The sequence below is a fragment of the Cyprinus carpio genome, chromosome A24 (assembly GCF_018340385.1).
Source record: "Cyprinus carpio isolate SPL01 chromosome A24, ASM1834038v1, whole genome shotgun sequence".
Taxonomy (NCBI): domain Eukaryota; kingdom Metazoa; phylum Chordata; class Actinopteri; order Cypriniformes; family Cyprinidae; genus Cyprinus; species Cyprinus carpio.
The window spans coordinates 13,370,319-13,397,235 of NC_056595.1; the positions used below are offsets into that span (position 1 = coordinate 13,370,319).

Below are 26,917 nucleotides of genomic sequence, written 5' to 3' on the forward strand. Positions count from 1 at the left end.
CGCATACATTGTACAAATAACTTTTATTATACTTATTTATAAAGCGCTTTTGCATCTTTTGTTTGAAGATTGGAAACTTGAATCCCTATTTATTTTAATTGTATGGAAAACTGGCATATTTTTACAATTTTTGAAATCTTTCTTTTTATGCTCCAAAATAAATAAATAAGTCAAACGTATTTGGAACAACATGAGGATGAGTAAATGATGAATTAATCATTTAATGCTCAACATTGCAGTCACTTGCCATGTATTCCAGGATAATGATGTGCACTCAAGATTAAAATATTTGAGAGGCACTATAAGATAATCCTCTGCTGGCAAACAGTCCTTTATGTGCCATGTTTATAAAGTTAGCCGCAATTCAATTCATGCCAGACAATAATAGCTTGGCGTGTGAGGAACGTAGCTGGAATTTTACAGTCGAATGGAATGAAATAGAGCACTGAAGTCTGTTTTGACAAGGGCAGGGACCTAATCAGTGACTCTAGTATCTAAAAGTTTGCTGCCCCACATGTTGTATGGCTCCTATTAAACACCTGACAGGCCACTTTGGAGTGAACAGAAGAATAACAGCAACTACAGCTAGGATAAAATAGATATTATATAGATTATCAAAGCAATCCAGTTAACTCTTTGTGACATTATGAGTCCAATGAATGTCCTCCATATACTCACAGACCATATGCTCCACAGAGGGATGTGTATCCTGCAAAAGGTGATTCAGCTGATAATTCTGTCCTCCTTTCAACTGCACAAAAGCCACCCTTTTGAGAATATAATGAATCTTCTCTGCCCTCATTGCCCTTTCTGATCCAAATAGCACATCCATATTTAAGGTGACAGCCCAGGTGGCAGACAGGCACTTTATAGAATGTTCATGTGATTAGAGATATCTGACGTCATTCTTCACTTCTGCTTCTCTGACATCATTTCCTTCCAATCTCACCAGGTCATCAGAGATGCCCCACTTGATCACCCCTACCCTTACTTTCTCCCTAACACACTTGTTCTCAAATTTATCTTTCTACTTTCTAGATTACGGCACTATTAAGAAGGTGCTCTCTCCGCTGAACCAGACCATGGGCAGCTGTTTGCTGGATGAGATTGAGCTTTTCCCCCCAAAGAAGAGGCAGCCAATCCGCAGCCTGCTCATACTTCACAGCCGCAGTGAGCTATTTGTGGGAGTCAGAGATCAGGTCATCAAAATCCCCCTGATGCGTTGCAACTTCCACAAGTCTAGAGAGTGAGTACTGCTGCTTCTCAACAGATAGATATACAACATCTCAAGGTAGAGATTCATATCTATTTCCCAAAAATGGAAACTGTCATTATTTATTCATCCTCATGTCAACTGACTTACTTTCTTCTGTGAAACACAAAAGGTGCTGTTTCTAGATGGCTTAGAATAGACCTCATTAAAGGGGTTATATGACGTTGCTAGGTGTGCTCTGATTAGCCAGCTATCCAGTGCTTTGTGATTGGCCAAATACCTCAAGCGTGGGACCGAAAAGTTACGCCCCTTACTATACTATGATGCTGTGTGTCCCGGTGCGACAAGACAAAAACAGTAAAACCCATTATAAATGAGGCCTCCCCCAATGAGCCGCCACTGGTTGGTATATATAGAAATATCCTAAATTATTAAGTTCTGTAAAAGTATTGTTTATTGTTAGTTAATGATACCTAATGCATTAACTAATATTGACAAACCGAACCTTATTGTTAAATGTTACCCATTCGTTTTCCTTGCAAATTTCACATTTTATGTGACAAGTTAAATGCAAGTTTCATGATTGCTTATAATAATACCAAAGTTTTGATTCCTGGCAAGATAAATTATGCTACTAATCTTACGAATGCATACATGCCTGCAACTTAATTTTTTTTCAATTTACAACGTAATGTCAAAAAGATCCTCTGCCAGAGGGCAACAAAGAACAATCATGATGTTTGACATTGTGCCTCCAGGCCTTCATATCAAGAGCACTTCTCTAATCTCTGCTCATAAGGGGAGATGACAGCCCGTTCATCACCCCTCTCCATTTGCATTCCAATGAAAAGCTCAGAGTTATGTGAATTTGAGCTGAGTTTTGCCTGATGAGCTTTTTCTATCCTCTTAAGCAGTTAAAGATTGGGAGAGGTCAATTACTCACACCTCTATATTTTCTGACACCAAAAAGGGGAACTGATGCAAATTTTGTTTTAATAAAGTCACATGCCATAACAGGGCAATTTTAAAGTGCCTGGTTTACACTGCTGACACTCACATTGCAGTGTCACTGTACTCTAAATTTTACAGCACTGAACGCTTGGCTTCATCTTTCTATCCATGCTGATGACTGCTATGATAGTCCTCAATGAGTTTGAAAAGCTATGTGGTGCATCTCAGGGCTCTTCTCTGTTTCTGATTAAAGTTATTACCAGCACTCAAGGGAAATATTGCCAGATTAAGTTATGCCAAAGTAAGCGATATTTATAATAAGAAGCATGTGTGCTCTTTAAGGTGTTTAACTTTTTAAATGGTTCATATCATATGTTTTTATCATCAGAGGTACCCCAGAGGTACACTTATAAAGTTCTTCAACTTTTTTTGCTCTACTTAGTGTCATAATTTAATTTACATGATGATTTTTCAACCCGTCTTTCTCTTTTCTCTTTTATGCTGTCTTTAACCCTGTGCCTTTAAGACTTTTATGTAAATGCCTTCTTCAGAAGGATGTGCAGAGCTGTAGGGGCTACACACTGCCTGAAACAGTATATTTTTAGTGGACTTTTACCATTAAATATTACTTATTGTGTTTATATTTTTATTTTAGTTCTACTGTTGTTTATGAACAATGTGATCTTTCCTATTTATTCTTTTTTTTTTTAGGTTTCTGATGGTTAAAGTCTTCAAGTTTCTGATGTCAGAAAGGATTTTATAAGCCTTATTTGTGGTTTAATATCAGTATATGATATTTTTGGACTGGGAAGGAAGTTGTTAGTTGTGAAAACCTGTGAACAGTAAGCTTTCATAAAGGAAAATTGGATTTCTCGTTACATGACCTCTTCACTTCTGCTCTTCTTTTGCCTTCTTTCAGTTGATTAATGTTGCCATAAACTTTTGTATTACGATGAGCATCTGTTCTTTCTCTCCCTCTCTCCCTCAGTGCATGTGTGGGGGCCAGGGATCCATACTGCGGCTGGGATCTGGTGCTTAAGAAATGCACCACCCTGGAAGAAAGCATCAGCATGAGCCAATGGGAACAAAGCATCACACGGTGTCCTGTGAGTATCCAGAATGCACTTCAATCATTCACACAATGCCTCAGCCCTCAAAGCCAAATGTTTTTTCGTATGAAGACTTTTGATGCTGATCCAGGCTGTCCATGAAGAACAGTGACAAATGCACCCACTTCAGCAGTAACTTGCAAGATCAACTTTTTTTCTCATAACAGCAGACACTCTTAGTAGTGTTTTATAACAATGTTGAGGAAACATTGCAGGTGATAGACAGATATTGCTGAGACAGTGCAGATCTGACGTATTGCTGCTTTTGCAGCAAAACAAACTTTTCCTCCTTCTGAACACAAAAAGAGAATATAAGGCTAAATAGCGCTTGTGTGCAAAGAAACAAAGCGCAGCAGAATTTGCCATCAGCCATGTCTCTGTTGAATGGCATTCTCCGGTAACATAGCTTCACATTCCCAAACACCTTTGTGCTGACATGTGCCCCTGCCTGAGGCCTCCCATCCTGTAGATCACTCCCAGAATCCTTTGTCCAATCCATCACGTCCCTCCCATGTACAGTGGCTTTGAAAATATTTAGACACTTGCTCTTCACGTGGTTTCATGTTCTAAAGGTTACATGCAGTGTTCTGTGTGATACCACAGCTCTGAAAGCACAATCTACACACACACAGACACCCAGATACTATAAACTATATCAGACGTTGTGGCAGTCACACGGGGTCTTTAGGTAAAAGACCTTGAAGCTTGTAGCTTTAGCTGAGAAATGACATTTTTTGTAATAGCAAGTTGCCTCCCACGCTGCCTGAAGAAAGCAGCGTGGAATTGTTGAACACAAACAGGGAAATGTAAAAGTGTGGGTGGCTTCGGTCTCAGAGTCACTAGAATGCAAGATTTATATTGGTTTAGTTTCACATGTGTTGTTTACACATATTGGTTACACATTTTGAGGTCCAGATATCCTTTAAATTGTGAAATCAAAAATGTGCCACAAACTTGTTAAGCCGAGATGCTCACATGGAAGATGCAGATTTGAATCCGCCTGCAAAATGTTCCACTTTCCTTCACCTTCTTTTACAAGGTCAATGACTTGAAGCCTCTTTTTTTGTGTTTCAACCTTTTATTTCCTAAAACATGCAGTTTTGTTGTTTTTGTTTTGTTTGTTTTGTTAGTTTTATTTGTGATTTTTGGTTTGTTTTTTGGGGGGTTCTGTTTGTTTGTTTGTTTGTTTGTTTGTTTGTTTGTTTGTTTGTTTGTTTCCAATTTCATTCACTTTCTCTTACAAGGTCAATGACGTGATGCCTCTTTTTTGTGTCTCAACCTTTTATTTCCTACAACATGTAGTTTTTTTGTTTTGTTTTGTTTTGTTTTGTTTGTTTTGTTAGGTTTTTTTTTGTTTTGTTAGGTTTTTTTTTGTTTTGTGATTTTTGTTTTGTTTTTGGGGGGGTTTTTGTTTGTCTCTTACAAGGTCAATGATGTGATGCCTATTTTTTGTGTCCAAACACTTTGTTTCCTAAAACATGCAATGACTGTTTTGTTTTGTTGTTGTTCCCTATTTTTTGTTTGAATGTTTTTTTTTTCCTAAAACATGCGATGACTGTTTTGTTTTGTTGTTGTTATTTTTTTTATTTTTTATTTTTTTTTATTTGTTTTGTTAGTTTTTCTAAAAAAAGTTAAAATAATGGAAAAAAGTCTTTATAGTTGATTTAAATTTTGACAATGTTTTTATATATACTTTTTTCTGTTTTTTTCTTTCTTGATTCACTTGTGTTTTATAGTTCTATAGTTAGTAATTTCTAAAATATATCAGATAATTTAAGCTTCTTTTGACATAGCAAGATTAGTTCAGGTTGTCAGATGTGATATTCAGTGTGAAATTTAATATGATATTCATGTTTTAAAAAGATAAAATGATTGCATATATTATATTTTCAACAAATTTTGTCTTGACATTTGTCCTTTGACCCATCTGTTCTTTAACCCGTTACTAACAACAACCATGAACATCATTTTCAATCATTCTTTTTTTTTTTTTTTTTTTTATAAAATATAATTCAACCACACACACAAAAGAAATTAAAAAACTTTTTCTGTAACGATAACACATTCACTACCACATCCTGGTCATTTGACATAGTCCTTTTGGATAATACACCCACATATTTTTTTGTGTATTCATCTGCAGGGTTAGATTGTGTCCAGGTGTCTGAGGTTGAGTGACAGATCTAAAATGACTTCAGAAGTAGAGCACAGTAAGGCTAGATGGAGACACACTTTATTCACAAAGCCCATCTGGAGGCTGACACGGTATGGAAATAAACAAAGAACCACATTTGTTTGGAAAAAACATTAACTTACTGTATCATCCCTGTCTTAAAATTGGCAGAAACCCCATCTATATTTAAAGGAAAAGCGAGGCCTTTGAAAATTAGGTTTGTTTTTACTTTTCCACCACACTGAAAATGTGACTCTCTTATGGGTTCTGTACACAAAGAGCACAAACAATTTCTCTCCACACATAGGGTCATTTATTCTTCTCTATTCATAATGCATTGACAATCTTTTCCACAGAACTCATCATGTTTTATATGCTAGACAACATTACCTTCTCCTTTTGTTCATAAAACATGTTGTCTTGTATCTGATACCTCAGATGTTAATATCCAGAGTGCAGTAACATAATTGCATTAACTATTCATTACCACCTTCTCATATAATGCCTCAAATGAAATGAATATTTGCTCATTGTAAAGCATGTTCATTTTCCAAAGAGAAGTCTGTGCTATTTTCAGCTATCACAAATCCAATATGCCGAAAGTTATATTTTAGTTTGGATTCATCTAATAACTGGCAAATGTGACCTTATCTGCAGTAATCATTTATTTGCATTCATATTTTGTTTACTTGTTTATGTGCCCATTTACTATTTATGTGTTGTGTGTGGTTATATGTGTGTGTGTGTGTGTGTGTGTGTGTGTGTGTGTGTGTGTGTGTGTGTGTGTGTGTGTGTGTGTGTGTGTGTGTGTGTGTGTGTGTGTGTGTGTGTGTGTGTAGGTTAGGAACGTGACTGTGGATGGTCATTTTGGAGCCTGGTCAGGATGGAAAGCTTGCAGTCATAGTGACGGCGGTAGTGTTGGTTCATGCCAGTGTCGGACTCGAGCGTGTGACAGCCCGAGCCCTCAGTGTGGAGGGCAGCCATGCCAAGGAATCAGTGTTGAGGTGGCCAACTGCTCCAGGTATACAAATGTTCATACAAAGAATAAGGCACAAACAGGAAGTTACACATTCACCTTAAAGCATAACCGATTTATATGGAAGCCATTTTCCACCTCAACGTAAACAAGAGAAGGTATTAGTGACATAAATTATCACAATTGCAACATTATTTCTTGTACTTTATATCTCTCAACTTTATATCTCACAATTGCAACTTAAATCTGAGAATTGCAATTTTAAATATAACAATTGAAACTTCACGTCTCCCAATTGTTATTTTATTTCTAATAATTGCAATTTTATATCTCATAATCATATAGAGTGACTATATTTTGCAATTGTGCATTGATTTGCATAATTGTATTTATATCTCATGATTTCAGTTGTGATTTTGTAAACTTTACATTTTTGTCTTTTGTCATTTAAGTCTTTTTGTCTCGAGATTACAACTTGATTTTTTGTAATTGTCATTGTTTAGCTGACAGATGTGATTTTGTAAAGAACATGAGACTATAACATAATTGAGACTTTATATCACATATATTTTACAGCTCATATTTTTACTTTATATCTTACGATGTAACTTGTAATTGCAAATTTATTTTCCTCAATTATCATGATGTGAAATTTTTGACTCACAATATGACTTTAAATATCGCAGTTGCAACTTGATGTCTCACAACTGTTACTTTTTTCTCATAATTATGACTTTATATCCCACACTGTGACTATATTTCGCAATTGTGCCTTGAGGTTTTTTTTTGTAATTGTTTTTTTTTTTTCACAAATTCAAATTTATATTTCACAGTTGTGATTTTATCTCAATTACAACTTTATATCTCATAATTGCAACTTGATTTTTCATAATTGTCATTTTAAATCCGACATTTGCAATTTCAGATATGACAGCTGTGACTTCATATCTCAGTTGTTACTTTATTTCTCATAATCGCAACTTTATATTTCACAATTGCAAAATTTCTTGTATGCCACTTTATGTCTCATAATGTGACTTTAATGTCTTGTAATTGTGTGTGTATCTTCCTAAATGGAAAGTTTATCGTAATGTGATTTTATATTTTGTAGTGTGACTTAATTTTATCTTAGTCATAAATTAATAGTCTTAATTTATTTGTAAATTACATTCTTTACATTTTATTTCCTGTTTTAATCCTCACTCTCAAGTGGAAACAAGCTTCCATACTATGCCATGAAAAAGCAATTTTTCAGAAACAGAAGTTGCTGTGTGATTCTAAACTAATTTTCAAGACTAAATCAGTTCATACAGTTATGTTGTTTCCATTGTAAACAGGCTTAGAACAGTCTTAACAAAGATCCTCAGTTAACAAACTGAAGGTCAGATTATACCAGCCAGCTGTGCAAGCGTTTGATTCATGATTACTGCCATAACATATCCATCCTCAGAAACGGGGCATGGACGCCATGGACGCCATGGGCTCCTTGCAGCACCAGCTGCGGGATCGGATTCCAGGTCCGTCAGCGTTCCTGCAGCAACCCCACACCCCGCCATGGAGGACGTGTTTGTGTGGGCCAGAACCGTGAAGAGAGGTACAAAAAAAAGCTAGACAGCTCATTATATATGCAAATGTATTTCTTTTTGGAATTTACATTCAAAATCCACAAAATCTAAGGGGGCAAATGCCTGTTTGAAAGGGCATGATGCTTCTTTTGTTTGTTCATTTCATTCTCACCTGCTGCATGTGTGATTGCTGCTGTGATTGCATGGCAGTTGACGATAATGAATAAATATATTCAACTCATTTTATGGCTTTTTTATTACTCATCTTATTATGCAATGTTCATCTCTTTGAAAGCTTGTTAGTACATAACTAGAAGCACACAAACCAAATGCTTGAATGGAGGAGTGAGAGAGGTTCTTCTTTATCTGCCCCATAATTTGTGTGACTGACATCCAATTAAAAATAAACATGCTAAGGCTTGCTAATTACAGAGACTGCAGCCACAGACTCCACACACACACACGCTCAAACACTGTAGGTATGATAGTGCGCCATCTAAATTATGTTTAAACTGCGCTGCCCTGAGAATGTGAGGTTTCTAAGCAACAGTGTATTGCAGCTGAAAAATTAGACCTGAAGGGCTGGGATGAAGAGAAGTTGAGAGAGGCATCTGTTGGAAACAGTTGTGGTCTCTCCGTTGAAGGTGCCAACTTTTCCCCGCTCACACTTCAGGTTTTTGTCTTCAGACATTTTTATCTTTATTCTGACTTATGCTAAAGACATCATTGTTTATTCCCTGAAACTCAGCGGTTCCTCTTGCAGGGCAGAAAAAGATAAGGAAATAATCTCTTTATTATCTTAGTAGTTTCTGCTAGACCAGAGGTAAATAATTGGTTTTGCTTCAGGACTCAAGTGGCGGCCAACAAGATGAAACAAAATGGTACTGGAATAAATTGAAAAATTGACGGTTTTGTAAATGTAACTTACTATAACTATGCATGACTAACAAGAATAAAAGATTTTAATATTAGTTTCTCTAATTTTAGAAGATGATATTTTAACAATATAACAAACTGAGTTTTTGCCAAGATACCAATGTCTGGTATACAGATTATAAACTTTCTAATTTCACTTCATCCAATTATCCCAAGCTCATGATATAAGCCATGCTATCCACATTAATTCTGCTGTATTTAAAAAAAAATGCCTCATTTATTTAGATTTTTATGTCTCCTAAGCAATTGCAGGATAAACATCTGAGACAAAGTTGATACCTACTAGAGTTCTTGAAAATATGTTTAATCTAAGTGATTTGGCCTATGAAGGAGCAACTGCTGAGCAATAACATTTTCCTGTGAGATGGGACAGAACGAGGATGCCACGGTTTTTGAGTCACCCTAGAAACACAGACATGAGGCTTAAGACATGAAGAATGCTGCAGATTGGTAGTTTTTCTTTCTTTTTTCTTTTTTTCATGCAGGTCACTGTGAAGCAGATGATTTCTGCCACCTCTTGCATTTTCCATCTCCTGCCCCCCATTTACACTCTTTATCCATGGTGCCGGGGCACTTGATGCTCTTAGGTTTCTGAGCATAAAGGCTGTGAATAATCAGCAGAAAAGTTCTGGTGCAAGCTTTGAGTTTGGTTCTAGTCGAGCTAGTCTACAAGCCCCAGTGAGTTTTTCACACCACCCCACTACTCTAATACAACACCTCGACCAGCCCAGCGGTGCATAATGGCTGTGAAAACATATCCAGGGAGCATAGGGCCCACAGTTTTCATTTAAGATTGAAGGGAGATGAGTTAATAGCTCAAAAGTGCTTTGTCAGTTCCCTTAGCAGGATGCTGCTTCGGACAAAAAGAAGAAAGCACCATTCCTGTTTTTGTTCTACTCTGGCTACTGCAAAATCTCTATAGTTCAGGGTCTTTTGTCTGATATTGAAAGAAGTTTGGATTCACTTGTTAGTGCTGCGGGGAACTTTTTTTTCTGTAAGTCCTGCTCAGCCATTGGGCATCTGTTCAGAGGTATTCGGCTCATATGTACAGTCACACTTTATTCCCTGTTTGCGCACTGCTGCCAGATGGCAAAATCCTCAATACGCAAGTCTGCTGTGGGTCAGTCACCATGAGATTTCCTCAGTGAAGGAAGGAGAAAGAAAGAAAAAGAGAGAGTGCGAGAGTCAGCTAAAGTGATGCTTCAGTCAAAAATAAATATTCTTTCCTCATTTATACGGGCTCGTTGACTTGCAAATCCAGCTTAAATCGGGCTTAAAATCCTGTAGTGTGAACTTGACTTTACTGACCCCAAACTTTGTACAGTAGTGGACATATTTCATATAAATAATATTTCTTAATACTATATGTTATTATCCTGTACATAGTATATAAATGAAAAGAATATGTTCCATGTCTGCATTGGCTCTGGCTCTAGCACCCTTTTGTTGGACAAGGGACTTATACGCACTCAGGGGTTTGGAGCCTAGTGACTAACTCTCTCTGTAAATCTCAAGTCTCAGGTCAGGTCATGCAGCCTGAAGCTTTGGAGGTCCCTGACAGTGGCCCCACTGGCCTGGTCTATAATCCAGCACTGGTCCAACCATATATCTATTCTGGCACAGAGTGTCTGTAATTGCAGAGCCAGCAACTCCCATCCATTTGTGCACAGAAACTCTCTAAAACAAGACAGAACGCCTGCAGGCAAAAGAACTGTTGTCGTAACACTCCAGTACTTTGTTCTGCTTGAAATCCATTTGATAAATGAAGGTGTTTTTTACATGCTCCCTCATTCTCCTCATATACCATCTCAAATGTGCTATTAATTACCACTTCTTGTTCTTTTAATCGTTTCTTTCCCCTTTTTTGTGCCAGAACAGGGGCAAACTTGTTAAACTTAGCAAATCCGATTTAAATGAACAGTATTTGCATATGCAAATTGGCAGTGGGTTTCCCTTGGCTATAAATCTTTCGTAAATTGATCGCTCGACTTTTTTATTGCATGCTACATCACAACAAGTTGCCCTGATCAGTGGTTCTCTAATGGGAATGTATACTGCTTACTATTTTTGAATAAGTTTTCTTTTTCATATTTGAAACTGATAATATTCTCTTATTTTATAATTTACACATTTACACATATCATCAGACATCTCTTTTGAAGAAAGTGGTTGCAGTCACAAGAAAATAAAAATGCACCTTGTGTAATTTCCCTGGAGTGTTCTTCAGTTCTACAGATAAATATCGCCCATATGGAAGGCTATACCATGATTTTCATTCTTCATACAAACATTTTCTTTTCGCTGGAAGAGTGTGTCGTTAATTTCGGCAGGCATTTAGAAATTTAGTTAATAAATTACAAACTATAATCAGCCTAATTTACATAGAAAAGAGATGTCTGTAGTGAAAAGAATGACAGTTGCTTCATTTAAATACTCAAGCCATAGCATTACCACTTGGTTAAAATCAATCGCATTAAGATGCCATTTTTTGCCTGGAAATGTTTCATACAACAGTGTATACAAAAATATATAATACAGCTGTGAATATAGCACCTATTTTGCATGAGGTCATGTGAGATCATTAGTTTCCAGAAGTTTTAAAGACTGTATGTTGAATAAAACCAGTGGTACTAGTGGGGAATAAAATAAAATTAATATGATTCAGTTAACTTTTGGATTTGATGTGTTTTTAACACTTAAAATCAGTAAGAATTAGTTTTCCTGCTTTACTTGTATCCTACATACATCTGTACAATTTTTTTCTGGTTTGGGGCCATCACAGGCTCAGGATGGTAGAGGTTATTATTGATTGATTTTCCTCTCAAAGATCCACTGATTGCAGTGGGACCACATGAGAGCTGGAATGATTGAGTTTGTGTGTCCAATCATCATACTTTATACCAATTACCTTTACACCAACTACTTTTCAATTACAACTACTCGTACAGCCCACGCATCTGGCTTTGCAAGTGGACAGATGGGCCCTGAAAACCCGCTCTGCCTGCAGACCTCATTTAGATAAGACATAGCCCCATCAGTGCTCATTACACTAAAGTTAACCTAGGCATTTCCTGGAGACCTACAAAATGGCTAGCCAGTCATTATCTCTTGTTTACAGTACCTACCTGAGCTAGATTTTTTTCCTAGTTCAAAGGTAAAACTTGCTTTGTTAACCCTGCATGGTTCCCTTTCAGTCGGTCACTCTCGACATCACGTCGGTAATGACTGACGAATTGGGATCTCGCTTAGAGAGACCAGTCCACTTTGAGTGTAACTTAACGAGCCAATGCACATTGGCATGCGATGATTGCATCCAGCAGCTGCTGATCACAGTATGAGCATAAAAAGGCAGCAGGTGCAAAGCACACCAGCTTTTCGTCTGGAGCTGAGTGATCACAGTGTTTTGCTCCTGTCTACTCTACTGAGAGAAGAAGATTGAACGAGTTCAGTGTGCTATTTGGAGCTCTTGGTGTTGGCGGTACGGCGCTTCAGCGGTGGTGGTTTCCCATGTCGAGTGGGTTGCAGATATCAGGCTGCAATACCCCTATTTGTGTTGCAGATGGCCATCTCCCCTGTGCACTACAGCATGCTAAAAGAGCTTTTATCTCTGAAAAAGAGCATTCACGGGTGCATCTTTTTAAAGACAACGTTGCATCTGACAAACTTAACGTTGCGTTTTGCCATAGACGACGTATCAGCCGTGTGTTTCTGATCGCTGCCTGAGTCATGTTCTTATTGTGGGAAGATAACCATCCAGGATGTGCAGGCTAAGCTCCTTCGTGTCAAAAGGGGCAGAGCTACATTGCCTCTGCCTCGATCTAGTTCTTGTCATGGTTGCAGTCAGGCGGGGGCTACTTCAGGCAGTAGCACAGGCGGTCTGAGGGTAACAGTGATGGGAAAACCCTCCAGGGAACCAACCCTCTGGGGATCATCTCTCCTCTTGCACTCCGCAATCAGTTGAGCTGCCAAAGGAATGTGTTGGGCCCTTTACAAGGAGCATACCAGCAGTATCCTTTGGCGCTCATCCTGACGATTGGATGTCGATCACTGCATCGGAGGGTGAACTGGAGCTTTCTGGAAAGGAAGTTTCTGCTGCGCTGCTGCCCTCTGGGTCTGTAGCAATGCCTGAATCGGATCTGGAAATGACGGCTATGCTTTCCCTGGGCGCCCTGAGGGTAGGGCTCGAGTCGAGATTTCCACCCGGTGGGTACTTAGGGTTGGGTTTGTGTCGGACCAGCCTAATCAGCGAGGAAGTCAAGAACATGGCCCAGCACTTCTCGGCTGCACGGGAGCAGACTAAGGCAACCCGACACGGCTGTTCCGTTAAAGCTGTTGACTTGGCGCGTCGTGCGGGCCTGCTCGTCGCCGAGGGTGGCCCCCTGCTTCCACCCCAGCTCCCACACCGCATCTGCAACAGCCACAAGCAAGCGCCGCCGTGGAGCTGGGCATAGGCAGGCTGCCCCTCCTGTCCCAGCCCCCATCAAACCTGCCGGTGAGCAGAAGAGCAAGAGGCTCAGGGACGGGTGACCTGGAGAAAGAGGGAACTGCTTTTTTTGTGGGATGGTGAATGCACCTTTCCCTCCCCCAGAGGAGGGCCAGGTGGAGAATTTGGTTTTCAAAAATCTCGACAGAGAGCAGTTTTCTCTGACTCTGGGTCCCAAGAGGGCATGGAGAGTCACAGACAGACCAAAACCGGATCACACTCATCCTCCTCTCTCGCCAGCAGGCAGCATCAGGCAGTTCGAGAGCATCATCAAAGGCCCTACTCACGCACCCTCTGCCAAACCATGGACCCAGGTAAGCATTGCACCGCACACTCAGACCTGTCTTCGGTCCACCCATGGACCAGGTCCCTTCATTCCACCTCACTGCCCCTCCGCAGGTACGTCAGTGGTCCAGCTGGTCCAGCTTGTATGGTGTCTGGGTGCCTGGCTACCCAAATGTCTTGCTGGCTCCTGCGGAACATCAGTTTGACTATGCGATTCAGTTTGGACCTGCGTGTCTTGAACCAAGCCCTTCACTGGTTATCATTCAAGATGTTGACGCAGAAACGCATCTTCGGGTGCATCAGTCCCGGAGATTGGTTTGCAACGACCGACCTGAAGGACATATACTTTCATGTGTCGATCCTTCCACACCACAGACCATTGCGGCAGTTCGCATTTGAAAAGCCAAGCATATCAAGTATGGAGTTGGATTCGGTCGAACAGACAGCATGCCTCACGCAGGGACGTGCTCAGTCAGTGTTGAACTGCCTGAATATGTTCATGTTCCGAGGAGGGCATGGCAATGCAGCACTCAACGGGTCCAAGTCACACTGGTCTGCTTGCATTTCTCCAGGCAGGAGTGCCCCTAGAATTGGTCTCCAGGCATGCTGTGGTTTACATGGATGCCTCCACCACCAGGGCCACGTACAACCGGCATGCAGTGTTTGAGCACTAGACACTAGCTTTGCTTTGTCCCATCCGAGCCTGGAGATGGTATGTAGAACGTACACAAAGCTTTAGGACCTCAGACAAGCTCTTTGTCTGTTATGGAGGCCAGGAGAAGGGAAAGGCTGTCTCTAAGCAAAGGATGGCCCACTGGATATGGGACGCCATCACCCTGGCTTATCAGGTACAGGGTGTGCCCTGCCCGATCAGGTTGCGTGCTCACTCTACTAGAAGTATTGCTTCCTCCTGGGCGCTAGCTCATTGCACCTCGGCTGACAGATATTTGTAGATCTGTGGGCTTGGCGCCACACAACATGTTCGCTGGATTCTATAGCCTTCGTGTGTAGCTGGTATCCTCCTGTGTTTTCATCTTAAATGGGTAGAAGCATTGAGAGGCCCTGGTTTAGTGGCTTGTTAAAACTGCTCCAGAGAGTCCGTACTGTAGACCCTGTCTAGCTTCTCCATCTCTTCAGCAGCCAGACGAGGCAGAACGTCCAGCACCAAGCCCTCACTCGATTAATCCGTGAGAACCGGTAGAGGGCTGGGTTCCATATGGGATCCACTTAGGTCTCTACATATGTGTAAAGTCCATGGTATATCCTCAGAGCCCGTGCAGACTTCCCGTTTCCCCGGCAGACTTCTGCCATTTCCAAGAGTGTTATAATCACCTCTAATCTTCCATATGTACCTAAACTAGGGGTGGAACGGTTGGCGGAAACAAAACAAACTGTTCGGTTCTCCACACACTTTTCAGTGTGTTTTCAGTATCTCATTTGATGGGTAGTGCCACAACAACAGTGACTGGCCTTCTTGTTGCGAGCCCTGGCCTATGCCGGAATGGGGGGACTTGAGGGTAGAGGGGGAAAATGGGGGGGGCAGCATCCATGGCGTTTTGGTAGGGATCCCAATTCATCAGTCATTACAGACGTGACGTCGAGAGTGACCGACTGAAAGGAAAGTCTCTGTTATGTATGTAACACTTGTTTCCTGAAGGAGGGAATGGAGACGTTATGTCCTGTCGCCACAGCTGCTGCACCACCGCTGAGCGGCCCGGTTACCAGTTCAGCTCCTCAGCGAAAACCTGGTGTGCGTTGCACCTGCTGCCTTTTTATGCTCACAATGTGATCAATGTCAAGTGGATGCAATCATCGCATGCCTCGTTTAGTTACACAGTGAATTAGTCTCATTTTTTTAATGATTCTTTTATATGCCAATATGAATTCACCATGGCTTGATGCACCAAGTAAAAGTATGTTTACCATTAGTTTCTATTATAATGTTCTATCATTTCAGGGGGAGAAAGAGATTGAAAATGATTATATTCTTTCTTTGAAGTAAAAATATATATATTTTTATTTAATAATTCTCGCTTCAGAGGATTCATATTCAATTATTGAGGCCATTGTTTTTATTGCATAATCAGGATGGGTTGAGTGAATAACTAGGAGATGAGTTTGTGAATAAATGTTTATTTGCATGCAGAAATGTTTGTTTCAATCTGTTTTAGATACTGCAATGAGCACCTACCCTGCCCTCCACATGTCTATTGGTCAGCATGGTCTCCATGGGAACGCTGCACAGTTCCATGCGGCGGTGGGATCCAGTCGCGACGACGAACTTGCGAGAATGGAAACGAATGCCCTGGATGCAGCGTTGTATGTCACTTTCATATTATTTTACTCAATTGGTTTATGAGACCTTTTCTGATTTGAGCACCTCAGGACATGAAAAGTGTGTTCAGTGTTTATATATTGGCTTTATTGCTAAAATATTACTAAACTTAAGAGCAGAAGCATCATGGCCTACCTTATGATGTGCAAGTTATTTTAATTATTTATATCTTATATTTAAGTTGCATGATTAGTGTAGGCAAAACATAAAAATAAATTCTAAAACAGTGTCCTGTTCATATAATTCAGTCCAGACAAGTTGCACACTTTTTCCTGTGAATTTATATCTAATCTAGCATTTAATATTTTTTTATTATTCTAATTGTTTTTTAAATGACAGAAATTAATGAATAGTTCAGTCATGAAACTCTACTTGTGTTCTAATTGTTTCATTCAATTAAATGTTCCCAGCCAATCAGATTTACGTACTCATTACCGTTTACCTATACAATTGCTATTTGTGTCCTCTTAGCCCACCACTTCCCCAGCACCACCTGTCTAGATCTGTTATGGGACATCTTCCTCTCTCTAGCAGTAGCAGCATGTTTCCTTTTAATTTTATGATTTGAGCATTTAGCAGAAGCAAGTCTACTTGCTCTGCAGCGGCAGCAGCAGCAGATCTGGTCCGCCAAGACCAAACCTATGCACGTTCTATTTACATTAATAAAGATTGTACAGTCTATTCCCAGAAGATGGTGTCAGGGCTGAAATACTTTTATTCAGCAAGGACACATTAAAATGGTCAAAAGTAATCATGTGATACTGAAGACTGGGGCAATGACTGCTGAAAATTCAGCTTTGCCATCACAGGAATATATTACATTATATTGAAATTGAAAATTAAAATTGTAATACTATTTTACAGTCCTGTTTTTACTGTTATTTTGATTAAATTAATGCAGCCTTGATGAGCATAAGAGACTTTCAGAAACATTAAATAATTTTTTAGACCCCAAACTATTGAACAGTAGTGAAAATATCTGCATATATATCTGCAATCCCAAAATGCATTTCCTCCTTTGGAAAGCTGGGAGGAGCTTTCCATCTACTGTACATTAGCATTGCAAGAGTAAGCTGGGATTTTCCATTCATGAGTTAGCTGTGATATTCTTACTCTACTTTTAAAACCAGTCACCCACTCACTGCTAGTTTAGAAAAGTCCATCTCACATGACCACGGTTCACTTTTCATGCCATTCGTGGAAGTGGTTTGGGTGTTTTAGAGAACTATAGTTAATTTGCTATTTAAACTTATTTGTAAGGAATAATAACATCTGTCAAGTTTAGAAATCAAGGCTGTCAACCGATTCGATCTTTGCTGCTTGATCAATGGCACCTGGGAGACACAATGGCTTAAGAGAAAGTTCAGACGTTCCTGTGAGTCCTAATGGTAATGCTCTGTCAAATTGTGTGCTTATTTAGCCTCAAGGCCAGCTGTCTAAGATCCATCACAATGTAGACGACACCTAAAACACCATCACACTGAAGTATGCTAGGAATGCCACAGAGGCTGTGAGGGCAGCAACATCATGTCAATATATATATATATATATCTATATATATATATATATATATATATATATATATATATATATATATATAATATATATATATATATATATATATGGGGGGTGGTGCCAGGGTGGTGCATTGCCTGATTTGGATTTGTGTGCTGTTTTTGTGCCATATGAGCACAAAGTTACATATCTGGTGAGCTGCTGATGTATTCAAAGAGGTAATACTTAGAACAGATGCTTTAATAAGCAAGCTTCATTTTATTGTCTGTTACTGATGATTGCCAGACTCTGGCATGGCCCATACGTACAAACAGCTGTTATCGTTTTCTGAAAAATTCCCTTTTAAAATACTAGTTGGTGGTTGTTTTGTCAGATACAATAAAAGCATGATCCATCAATCAGCTGGTAATTTTACACGGGGTTTGTTTGTCACAGTGCTTGTAATCTCTAGGTAATGATAGTGATAAAGCCCACGTGAATGTAGCCGGGTGCCAGAGTAGACAGAAAAATAATAATGAGTACCTGACAACACTTAATAGGTTGTCTGTTTGTGAGGTCATTTATATGGTTAGTGTAATGATGCTTTGCTAATCAGACTCAAACATTGCCGTAACTTTGTCTTAGAGCAAGTGTAATTTCATAATCAACACTGCTGAAAATCTGTGAATATGTGAAGTGCAGTGTTAAGTGTAAAAATGTAAGGCTTTTTTCCTCTTTTCTCAGTGTTAATTAGATTTATGTAACGGCAAAAATAAGGTCTCTTATACTAAAAGTGTTCTCTTTTTTGAATGCATTATGTCAGCTAATTATGCATTCTAAATAATACTGCACTTTTGTGAAATGTGAACATACATCTCTCTTAGTTAATTGTCTGTATATTCTGGTTCAGATAAGTAAGGCTGGGTAAACATTGCAAGGGCCACTAGCCTATATTACTGTATATCAAATAAAATTATTAATTAAAATAAAATAGTATTTGGTTATGAGTTGTTAGTGAGGGTCATGACTAACGTTGAGCGTTCTTTTAAATAATTTTTCCAAATAGCTTGGTCATTTGCACAATTATTTTTATTAAGCCACTCAAAATACACACACATATTAATAACTTTATTTCATGATAAATCAAGACCTATTTGTACCTTGTATGCAACTCAAGGTCTCAGAAGTTATCTCTTATGAAGGCATTTGGATGATATTCTGAGAGTTCTTAAATTTCTTTATTAATTTCTTCCAAATATATTTCCAACTACTACATAAAACCATCCAAAGCCCATAAAAACCCTGCATCCCATTTTTCTACGATGACTATGTATGGGTATTATGGGTATTATGTATGGGTATTAATTTACTCAATGCTGTGGTCATATAGAGACAAGTTTTCTCCAGGGAATTTGAACATTCCCAAATGACAGCATTTTTCATTAGACCCCCTGATGGAGTGTATCATGCTACATAGTCTTGTTTGACTGATTGTGCACTTTTCTGTACTAATAATTGAGTCTATTTGTCTTGGTGGTCCATTGTGGAATGGCCAGCTGGCATGTCTCAGGTGAACCGCCGGTAATGAATGTAATCAGCAACACCTGCATAATGGATGGGAGTTTGTTGTTTTCTGTAAAACATACTAGAAGCTTGGTATCTCAGCGGAGTCGGGGGCATTCAGTGTCAAAGATGTGAAGCATAGAACGGCCAATTACAATCAACACACACATACTTGCTGATACGCTGTATTTTTGTGAAGACACAAAGAATTGAGGGTTGTGTGTGTGTGTGTGCAGAGTGGATGTAATGATGTTAGAAATCTCCAGAGAGCACGGGTGGGATTACTCATTAGTCAGCAGATGCCTGGAGACTGAACAGGGACCAGCAAAGCTTCGTACAGGGCATCCCCTAACCCCTATCTCCACTAGCCATAACGCATTAGTGACGGACAAGAACTTTAGGTAATACAGTAATTCTGAGGATGAAAAACATTCTTGAGGAGCGCAAAGTCTGAAAAGATGGAGAGAGTAGGGGATAATGAATAGACTTTTGATGGAAAAACAAGAATGGAACAATAGAGAATTAGGGAAAGGAAGAGGCAGATAAAGTGAGATGGATGGAGAATTATAGAAATGAAAATCATGAGCGGGATGAGAAATGATTGAGGAGTGGGAAAGAGTGCAAACAATCTGAGAGGGTGTATTATCCACACATACTGTAACATCAACTACGAAAATAAAAAGACATGATTGATTTTGCTCGGTTAAGGTCATGTCAAATTTTCAAATTTAAGACATCACGGGGTCGGTACACAAGTATCAGGCTGCGTATATCAACACATCAGTAACCGTTAAAAATCACCATTATGATGTGCTGCCCACATGTAGGCGTTCACCCAGCTGGTGAGAACATCTACCTCACTGAATCCAATGTAGCATCAGCAACTCAGCTGATGTGTTTGAGTGCATTCTGCTGCATTATCTCTTTCACCTAATACCCTCGAAGAGAGATTTTTGCAGTGATGCTTTGCAGCAAATTAAACTTTATGAATTTTCTGTTGTCTGCTTATAAACCAAAAAAAAAGCCAATCGAATATTTGTATTTTCACCCAGTCCTGCACCATTTGGGCTACAGACACCTCAAATCCTGTGGGTTGTTGAGGTGAGGTGTGATATTGCTTTTTTAAGTGATCAGACATTTCAGATCATACAATTTCCTTTCCTATGATAATAAATTATAATCCATCCATTCTATACTTTATAAATGTAAACTCGTTTTGCCTTTGTGCTCTGAGAGAGTGCAGCCTAGCATGAACATTTCACTATGCGTAGTCACACAAGTACAACACCCAACACCCTCCTCTGTCTCTTGAGAAAACATCCAGCAAAAATCTCTGTGTTAGAGCCTTTCTAGCTGATGTGTTGATGCTCAGTGAGGTAAAAAGCGTTGAGTCAGCTGATTTCATTTCATGACATTTATAAACCATTATTAAATATTAACAAAGAGAGTGCATAAACAAAAACAGATGGTCAGACCGCACAGCAAACAATGCCTAAACTTTTCCATATCTTTAACCTCAGCTGCTCCCCATCCTTGGGAGAAAGGAGGTGAGAAGATACGAGATGAGGCATGGGGAGGTAAAGTAGACAGCCGTCTGAGCGCTTCATATCAGCTCTCCTTCTGTCTGACAGATTGACGGATGAACAAAAAGGACTTTTATCTTATTTTGCCAAGGTCTGGCAGTCATTCAAGGTCTATTAAGCATACATAAATGCAGCAAGAATGGACACAGCTCTCCACTCCACCAAATGAACACATATGATTTACAGGAAATCTATAGCTCTTTGTTTCAGGTGAATTTATTAAGGTGTCAGGACATGAATCTGACTGCCTCAAGTGCTAGACATTGGTATCCGAAGACGCTCTACATTATCATAAATCGAAGGGTTGAAAGCTCATAACTGCTGGTACAGATCAAGGATACAGGCAGTGTAGATGTCATATCAGTTATAGAAATGCAATGAAACAATCAGGAATTTAAGAGGTTAGATTTGCCTCAAGTTCCCGCTGATCTAGGGCAAGATGTTAGAACAGACAGCGCTCATTTGAACTGTCTCATGCCAGTGACAATTTTTGTCTTTTTGCCAGTCCTTTGAGGTTCCATTCCAACTGAAGTGTAATTTTAGCTTGTGTAAAATGCACTTTTTATTTATTCTCTCATATTTCAGAGCCTTTTTCTCCTCACGGGCCATAAATTAAACTTGATCAATGACCTTTTCTGCTTGACTTGTTTCAGCAAAGAGCGCAATGGATATATTTCATATGCCTGCAAAATCGCAAAAAAATATAATTTTCTGTTTTAAAAAAAAAAGAAAAAGAAATGTGTGTGTATATATATATATATAAATATATATATTTATATATATTCAGTCTTCAGTGTCACATGATTATTTATCTATCACTGTTCTTAAAAATTGTAAAATATTTAGCATCAAAAACAAAGACAGTTTTCAACATTCATAATAAAAAACAATATTTAAATGAAAATAACAATAATAATAACTGAGTACCTATAATAATTGTAGTGTAATGTAATAAAACTGGAGTAATGGCATTTTTTTTAAATTGTAGTAATATTTCACAATATTGCTGTATTTGTAATCAAATAAATGCATATATATATTCTTTATGAACAATTTTTTATATAAATTAAAATATAAAATGTATGCAATATATACAGTATTTTATAAGTCATAAATATAGAAAATATGAAATACTATTAAAATATGTGACCCTGGGCAACAAAACCAGTCATAAGTAGCACGGGTATATTTGTAGCAATAGCCAAAAATACATTCTATGGGTCAAAATTATCGATTTTTCTTTTATGCCAAAAATCATTTGGATATTAAGTAAAGATCATGTTCTAGGAAGATATTTTGTAAATTTCCTACCGTAAATATATCAAAAATGTATTGTCATTAGTAATATGCATTGCTAAGGACTTCATTTGGACAACTTTAAAGCCGTTTTTCTCGATATTTAGATTGTTTTGCACCCTCAGATTTCAGATTTGCAAATAGTTGTATCTCGGCCAAATATTGTCCTATCCTAACAAACCATACATCAATGGAAAGCTTATTTATTCAAATCTCAAACTTTAAAAAAATGACTCTTATGATATAATATGAATTTTATAATATGAATTATAAATAAATTGTATTAAATAAATTGATCATATATTTTGCTGGTTTGAATAGGAATTCCAGTCTTGTAATACCCTCCCTTGCCCGGATCTAAAGAAGACCACTCCCTGGACCCCATGGACGCCGGTGAATATCTCAGATAATGGCGGGCACTATGAGCAGCGGTTCAGATACACATGTAAGGCGAGAGTAACGGAGCCCAGTCTGCTGGAAGTAGGGAGACAGCGGATTGAGATGAGGTACTGCTCCAGCGACGGTTCCACGGGATGCTCCACAGATGGTGAGATCTCATTCTCTCTCTCTTGTCTGCAATCCTTCATTTGTCACTGAGCTTTTTCCTTTTCTCTGCTCTCATCTTGCTTTTCTCCCTGTGTCTTTGATGAAGTGAGCCCATAGTGACTTTGAGGCAAGCCACTTGATCTATTTGTCCATCAATGGAAAGACAACATGATGTGTTTTAATGTTTCTCTCTTTCTTTCACTCTCTCTTTCTTTCTCTCATCTATGTGGGTTCACTACATCACTTTTTGGAGTGTCGTCTCACCCAACACAAGTGCTCTTGGCTGCATTCTGCCTCATAGAGATATGAGGAACATGCTAATGAAGTCAAATCAGTGAATGTGATTTCTTTTAGTGGTCGGGGGTCTTCCTGTCTGGCAAAGTGCAACACTTGCGCTTAATTTTATTTATTTACCTCCCTGCATTAGGTTTCACATCTGCGAACTAGCTGCGGTTTGTAGACAAGCTGTGAACAGAGTTATGGGAATCAAAGTGGCGCCTAGATATTAGACGGATATGCAGCGAAAACAGTAAAGTTTGTTTTTGAGTGATGTTTATAGACACTTATATGCTGCAGTCAAGCTCTGATCTTCAACAGACATTCACTAAGAGATGCCACACACAAAGCTCTTTTAGGCGGTTTTTCTTTGATTTTTCATCTCACTAATATCCATTTCGTTTTACAAGCAAGTGAGCTAAAATGATTAAAAAAACTATTCAGAGCCATATAAAGAACAGCACAGAAACATTTAATTTGCCAGTTTGTGGAAGTCTTTTGTTGCTTTTAAATGCAGCTTTTCCATTTGAAAGCTGAAATACAGGAAATCAATGAGGATTTATTTTTCTTTAAAAGCCATATGTTAATTGTGTGTAGAGTTGCGTGAGTATATATATAGTATATATATATATATATATATAGGAAAATATCTTTTGTAACATAAATGTATTTATGAGCACTTTTGATCAAATTAATGCATCCTTCCTTAATAAGGTATATATATATATATATATATATATATATATATATATATATATATACCTTATTAAGGAAGGATGCATTAATTTGATCAAAAGTGCTCATAAATACATTTATGTTACAAAAGATATTTCAAATAAAATATGTACAGTATATATAGCCTATGCTGTATATATATTATTGTGTGTAGAGTTGCGCACACACACACATACTGTATATATATGTACATACATATACTGTACACACACACATTTATAATGTCACAAAATGTTTTTTTTTGTTTTTTTTATAAATGCTGTACTTTTGAACTTATTTTGAACTCTGTTCATCTAAAAATCCTGAAAAAATCAACATGGATATTAACAAGAACTTTATCATAACATAACATTTCAACACTGATAGTAATATAAATTGTTTTTTGAGTGGCAGATTGGCATTTTCAAAGAATTTCTGAAGGATCATGTGGCATTTGATGACTGGACTAATGGCTATTAAAACTATGTTATGGCTGTGTTACTTTACATTCCAACAAATATCAAAATATTACTGATTTTACAGCATTTTTGATCAATTAAATCCAGTCTTGGTGAGCATAAGATAATTATTTACGTTCGCATATACATACGTGCATATACAGACACACTCATGTTGCCATTTTTAGAGGTGTTAACATCATCTGCAAAGTTAGTTTTAATATTTCTCTTTAGTATTCCCGGCGATCTGTATTTCTCTGACACATCAGACTCTCATACGATTCATCAGTGCTGCATCCATATTTTTCACAAATATTAAGTGCCCAACATACACATGAATAATTTCTGCATTTAAACCATAATTTAACTTGAAGCACCCAGCTACACTGCTGCATGCCCCGCCATGACAGATGTTTCTTCTATAGGGCTTTCGGACAGTTGTTAATGTGCTGCATATCGTACAGAGGAGGCCTAGTCCTATAATCAGCTCCACACTAAAGATGTGTGTTGATGTCAGTGAAGCCACAAGGGAAGATGAGTTCTAAAATGAATGGGCTGCCACTTGGCCAAGATTTAGCCTCACGTCTTCGGCTGGCCCATATCGATTTGAATCCTTAAGCCATCCCTGTGTGAAAAAGAGGGTGATAAAACACAGCGTCTCATTGCATAGGGTTCATGTGGAACAATCTCAAGTGGAGGAATGACTGTATGTGGTTACATCAAGGGTTCTAAACTAGAATATTGTCAACACAATATTCGTGTTGTTAAGACTCTCAGTGGTACTTGATGACTTAGAATTAGCTTAGCTGGTTAGCTATTACCAGTCTTTGAAGCATACTACCTAGGGTTTAAAATTATTATGTTAATATTGGTGCTGTTTTTTTTTTTTTATTTTTGTTTATTTTAGTTTTGTAAAATGTATTTATAAAAGCACAAAGTGAATGAGAAGGTCTCTGGAAGTCACCTTGGCATTGTCAAGTAGAAGTCACGTGTTTGTTGCTATTTTGTCAAGGCTTTAAGGTCTAAGCCTCTCTCTCTCTGTCTAATATCAACATTATGAAAGAAACAAGATCAGTAGAATCAGCCCTGGATGACATTTTCAGATTGGAAATGCATTTGATGTCAGTTTTTTTGGAAGGCAAATGTGAATCGGCTTTGTGCAGATAAGGTTTCTTGATTTCTCTGCTGTCTTTTTAAGAGCAAATTAAAGAAATTATCAGAGTCCGCAGCAGCAGGCCGTTATTCACACACTGATTCAGTGAGCTGCAGTCTGTTTACTTAATTATTATAAGTAGATTAACCTAAATAAAAATATAAAACATTGTCAGATAACAACATCACTTTCTTTGATAAACTGCTGCCTGTGTTTGTTTAAGCCTTGATGATCATCAGTTAATGTTTATAAGTGTTTATAAGTGTTTATAAGTTTGAAAATTCTGAAAATTCTGTCCTCTGAGATTATTCAAGGTACAGATGATGATCATATAGTCGTCTGACACATTTTATCGAGGAATCCTGAAAAAAACTATTACCGTTTCGACACTGTTTATAATAAGAAATGCTTATTGAGCACCAAATCAGCATATTAAAATGTTTTCTGAAGGATCATGTGACACTTTTGATCAATTTACTGCGTTCTTGCTGAATAAAATTATTATTATTATTATATCATTTGTTTTTATTTACTTTTAAATGGTATTGTTTTATGGTTTCCACTAAAATATTAATCAGCACAACTGTTTTCATCATGTTTTCCTTGCATCACAGGAATAAAATACATTTGACAATATATTAAAATATAAAACAGCTATTTTAAAAATCTTTCCGACCACAAACTTTTGTGTGTCATTGTCTGTTGTCACTTCTTCCTCGGTTTTTATGAGTGTCCTGCCACATTCTTTAGGAAACCATGTCAAATTAAAAACAGTCCAACAATAGTACAGTACATCTCGAGAACGTCCAACAATAGTACTGTTGTTGTAGATTTTAATGAATTATGTTTTTTTTTTGTCTATCTACCTATTGATTAATCTTTTCAATATGATTTGTTTATACATTAAGAAGTACAAACTGTGAAAATTAGGGAATAATTTGCAATTTCATGAGCTATACTGTAGTTTAGAAACTGAGAGGGCTATAACAATTTTTTAGTGCACAAAAAAGGCTCTGTAGCTTTCTTTACAATAAAGCACCATTTTCTTTTAGTGCAAGTGTTTAACGCTTAACCTTCGGTACAATAAAAATCAATAAATGCACCATTATATCTATTTGTTTGCTGGAGTAATGGCAGTGGCTAAAGTGAAAATTCTGCTAAAAAGTCAAGCTACTTATCTTAAAACCTTGAGATTCTTTGCAGCATAAGCCAGAGGCCATAACTGATGAAGGCCCAGGTTTGTAATTTGGCTATGAGTGATGCCTTACAAACAATAGCACATCATTTTAGAGTGCGACTTTCGCACTATTTTCTCATCTAAATACCGTGCTGCACGGACAGCTCCATCTCTTCATCTCTGTCTTTCTCTCTCTTTTTTTCCATTCTTTCCTCCTCCTTTTTTCTGAGAAGCAGCTGATATCTCCAAGGCTATTTACTGTCGGTTCCCCACAGATCTGCCATCAGTTAGAATCCCACTCATTGTCAGATTCTGCAGACCTTAGGATCTCAGCTGGCAAATTTCTTTGTGGTGCATTACACAAACATGTCCTTGGATACAAAATAGAAAATCTCACTGTCAGTGATTCTGGTCTCAACTTTATACAGTCAGGCCCAAAAGTCTGAGAGAACATCTGAAAATCTGGGATTAAAAATCAAATTTAAAACTGAACCTAAACAAATGCAAACTTGAAACTTTTGCAGTTCATGCATCTCGAGTGCTGTTATATTAAAGCAAAACAAACTCAAACCAAATACATTGTTTTTTTTTTCAGTTATGATAATGTGTCATTATATTTTGTAATTTAAAA

General features: G+C 38.0%; 1 protein-coding gene across 2 annotated transcripts in view; it reads left to right on the top strand.

The window, feature by feature from the left end:
- Window positions 1-26,917, top strand: part of LOC109064634 (semaphorin-5A-like) — a 127,538-nt gene that overhangs the window by 80,348 nt on the left and 20,273 nt on the right. For both annotated transcript variants that reach the window (XR_006153451.1, XM_042714243.1), the window contains exons 11-16: window positions 1,039-1,246; window positions 3,153-3,270; window positions 6,286-6,467; window positions 7,873-8,016; window positions 15,863-16,010; window positions 22,284-22,509. Coding sequence is in view for 1 of the 2 variants with exons in the window: in XM_042714243.1 (XP_042570177.1) it covers window positions 1,039-1,246; window positions 3,153-3,270; window positions 6,286-6,467; window positions 7,873-8,016; window positions 15,863-16,010; window positions 22,284-22,509 (1,026 nt within the window). In the remaining variant the exon portion in view is untranslated. The remainder of the gene's footprint in view (window positions 1-1,038; window positions 1,247-3,152; window positions 3,271-6,285; window positions 6,468-7,872; window positions 8,017-15,862; window positions 16,011-22,283; window positions 22,510-26,917) is intronic.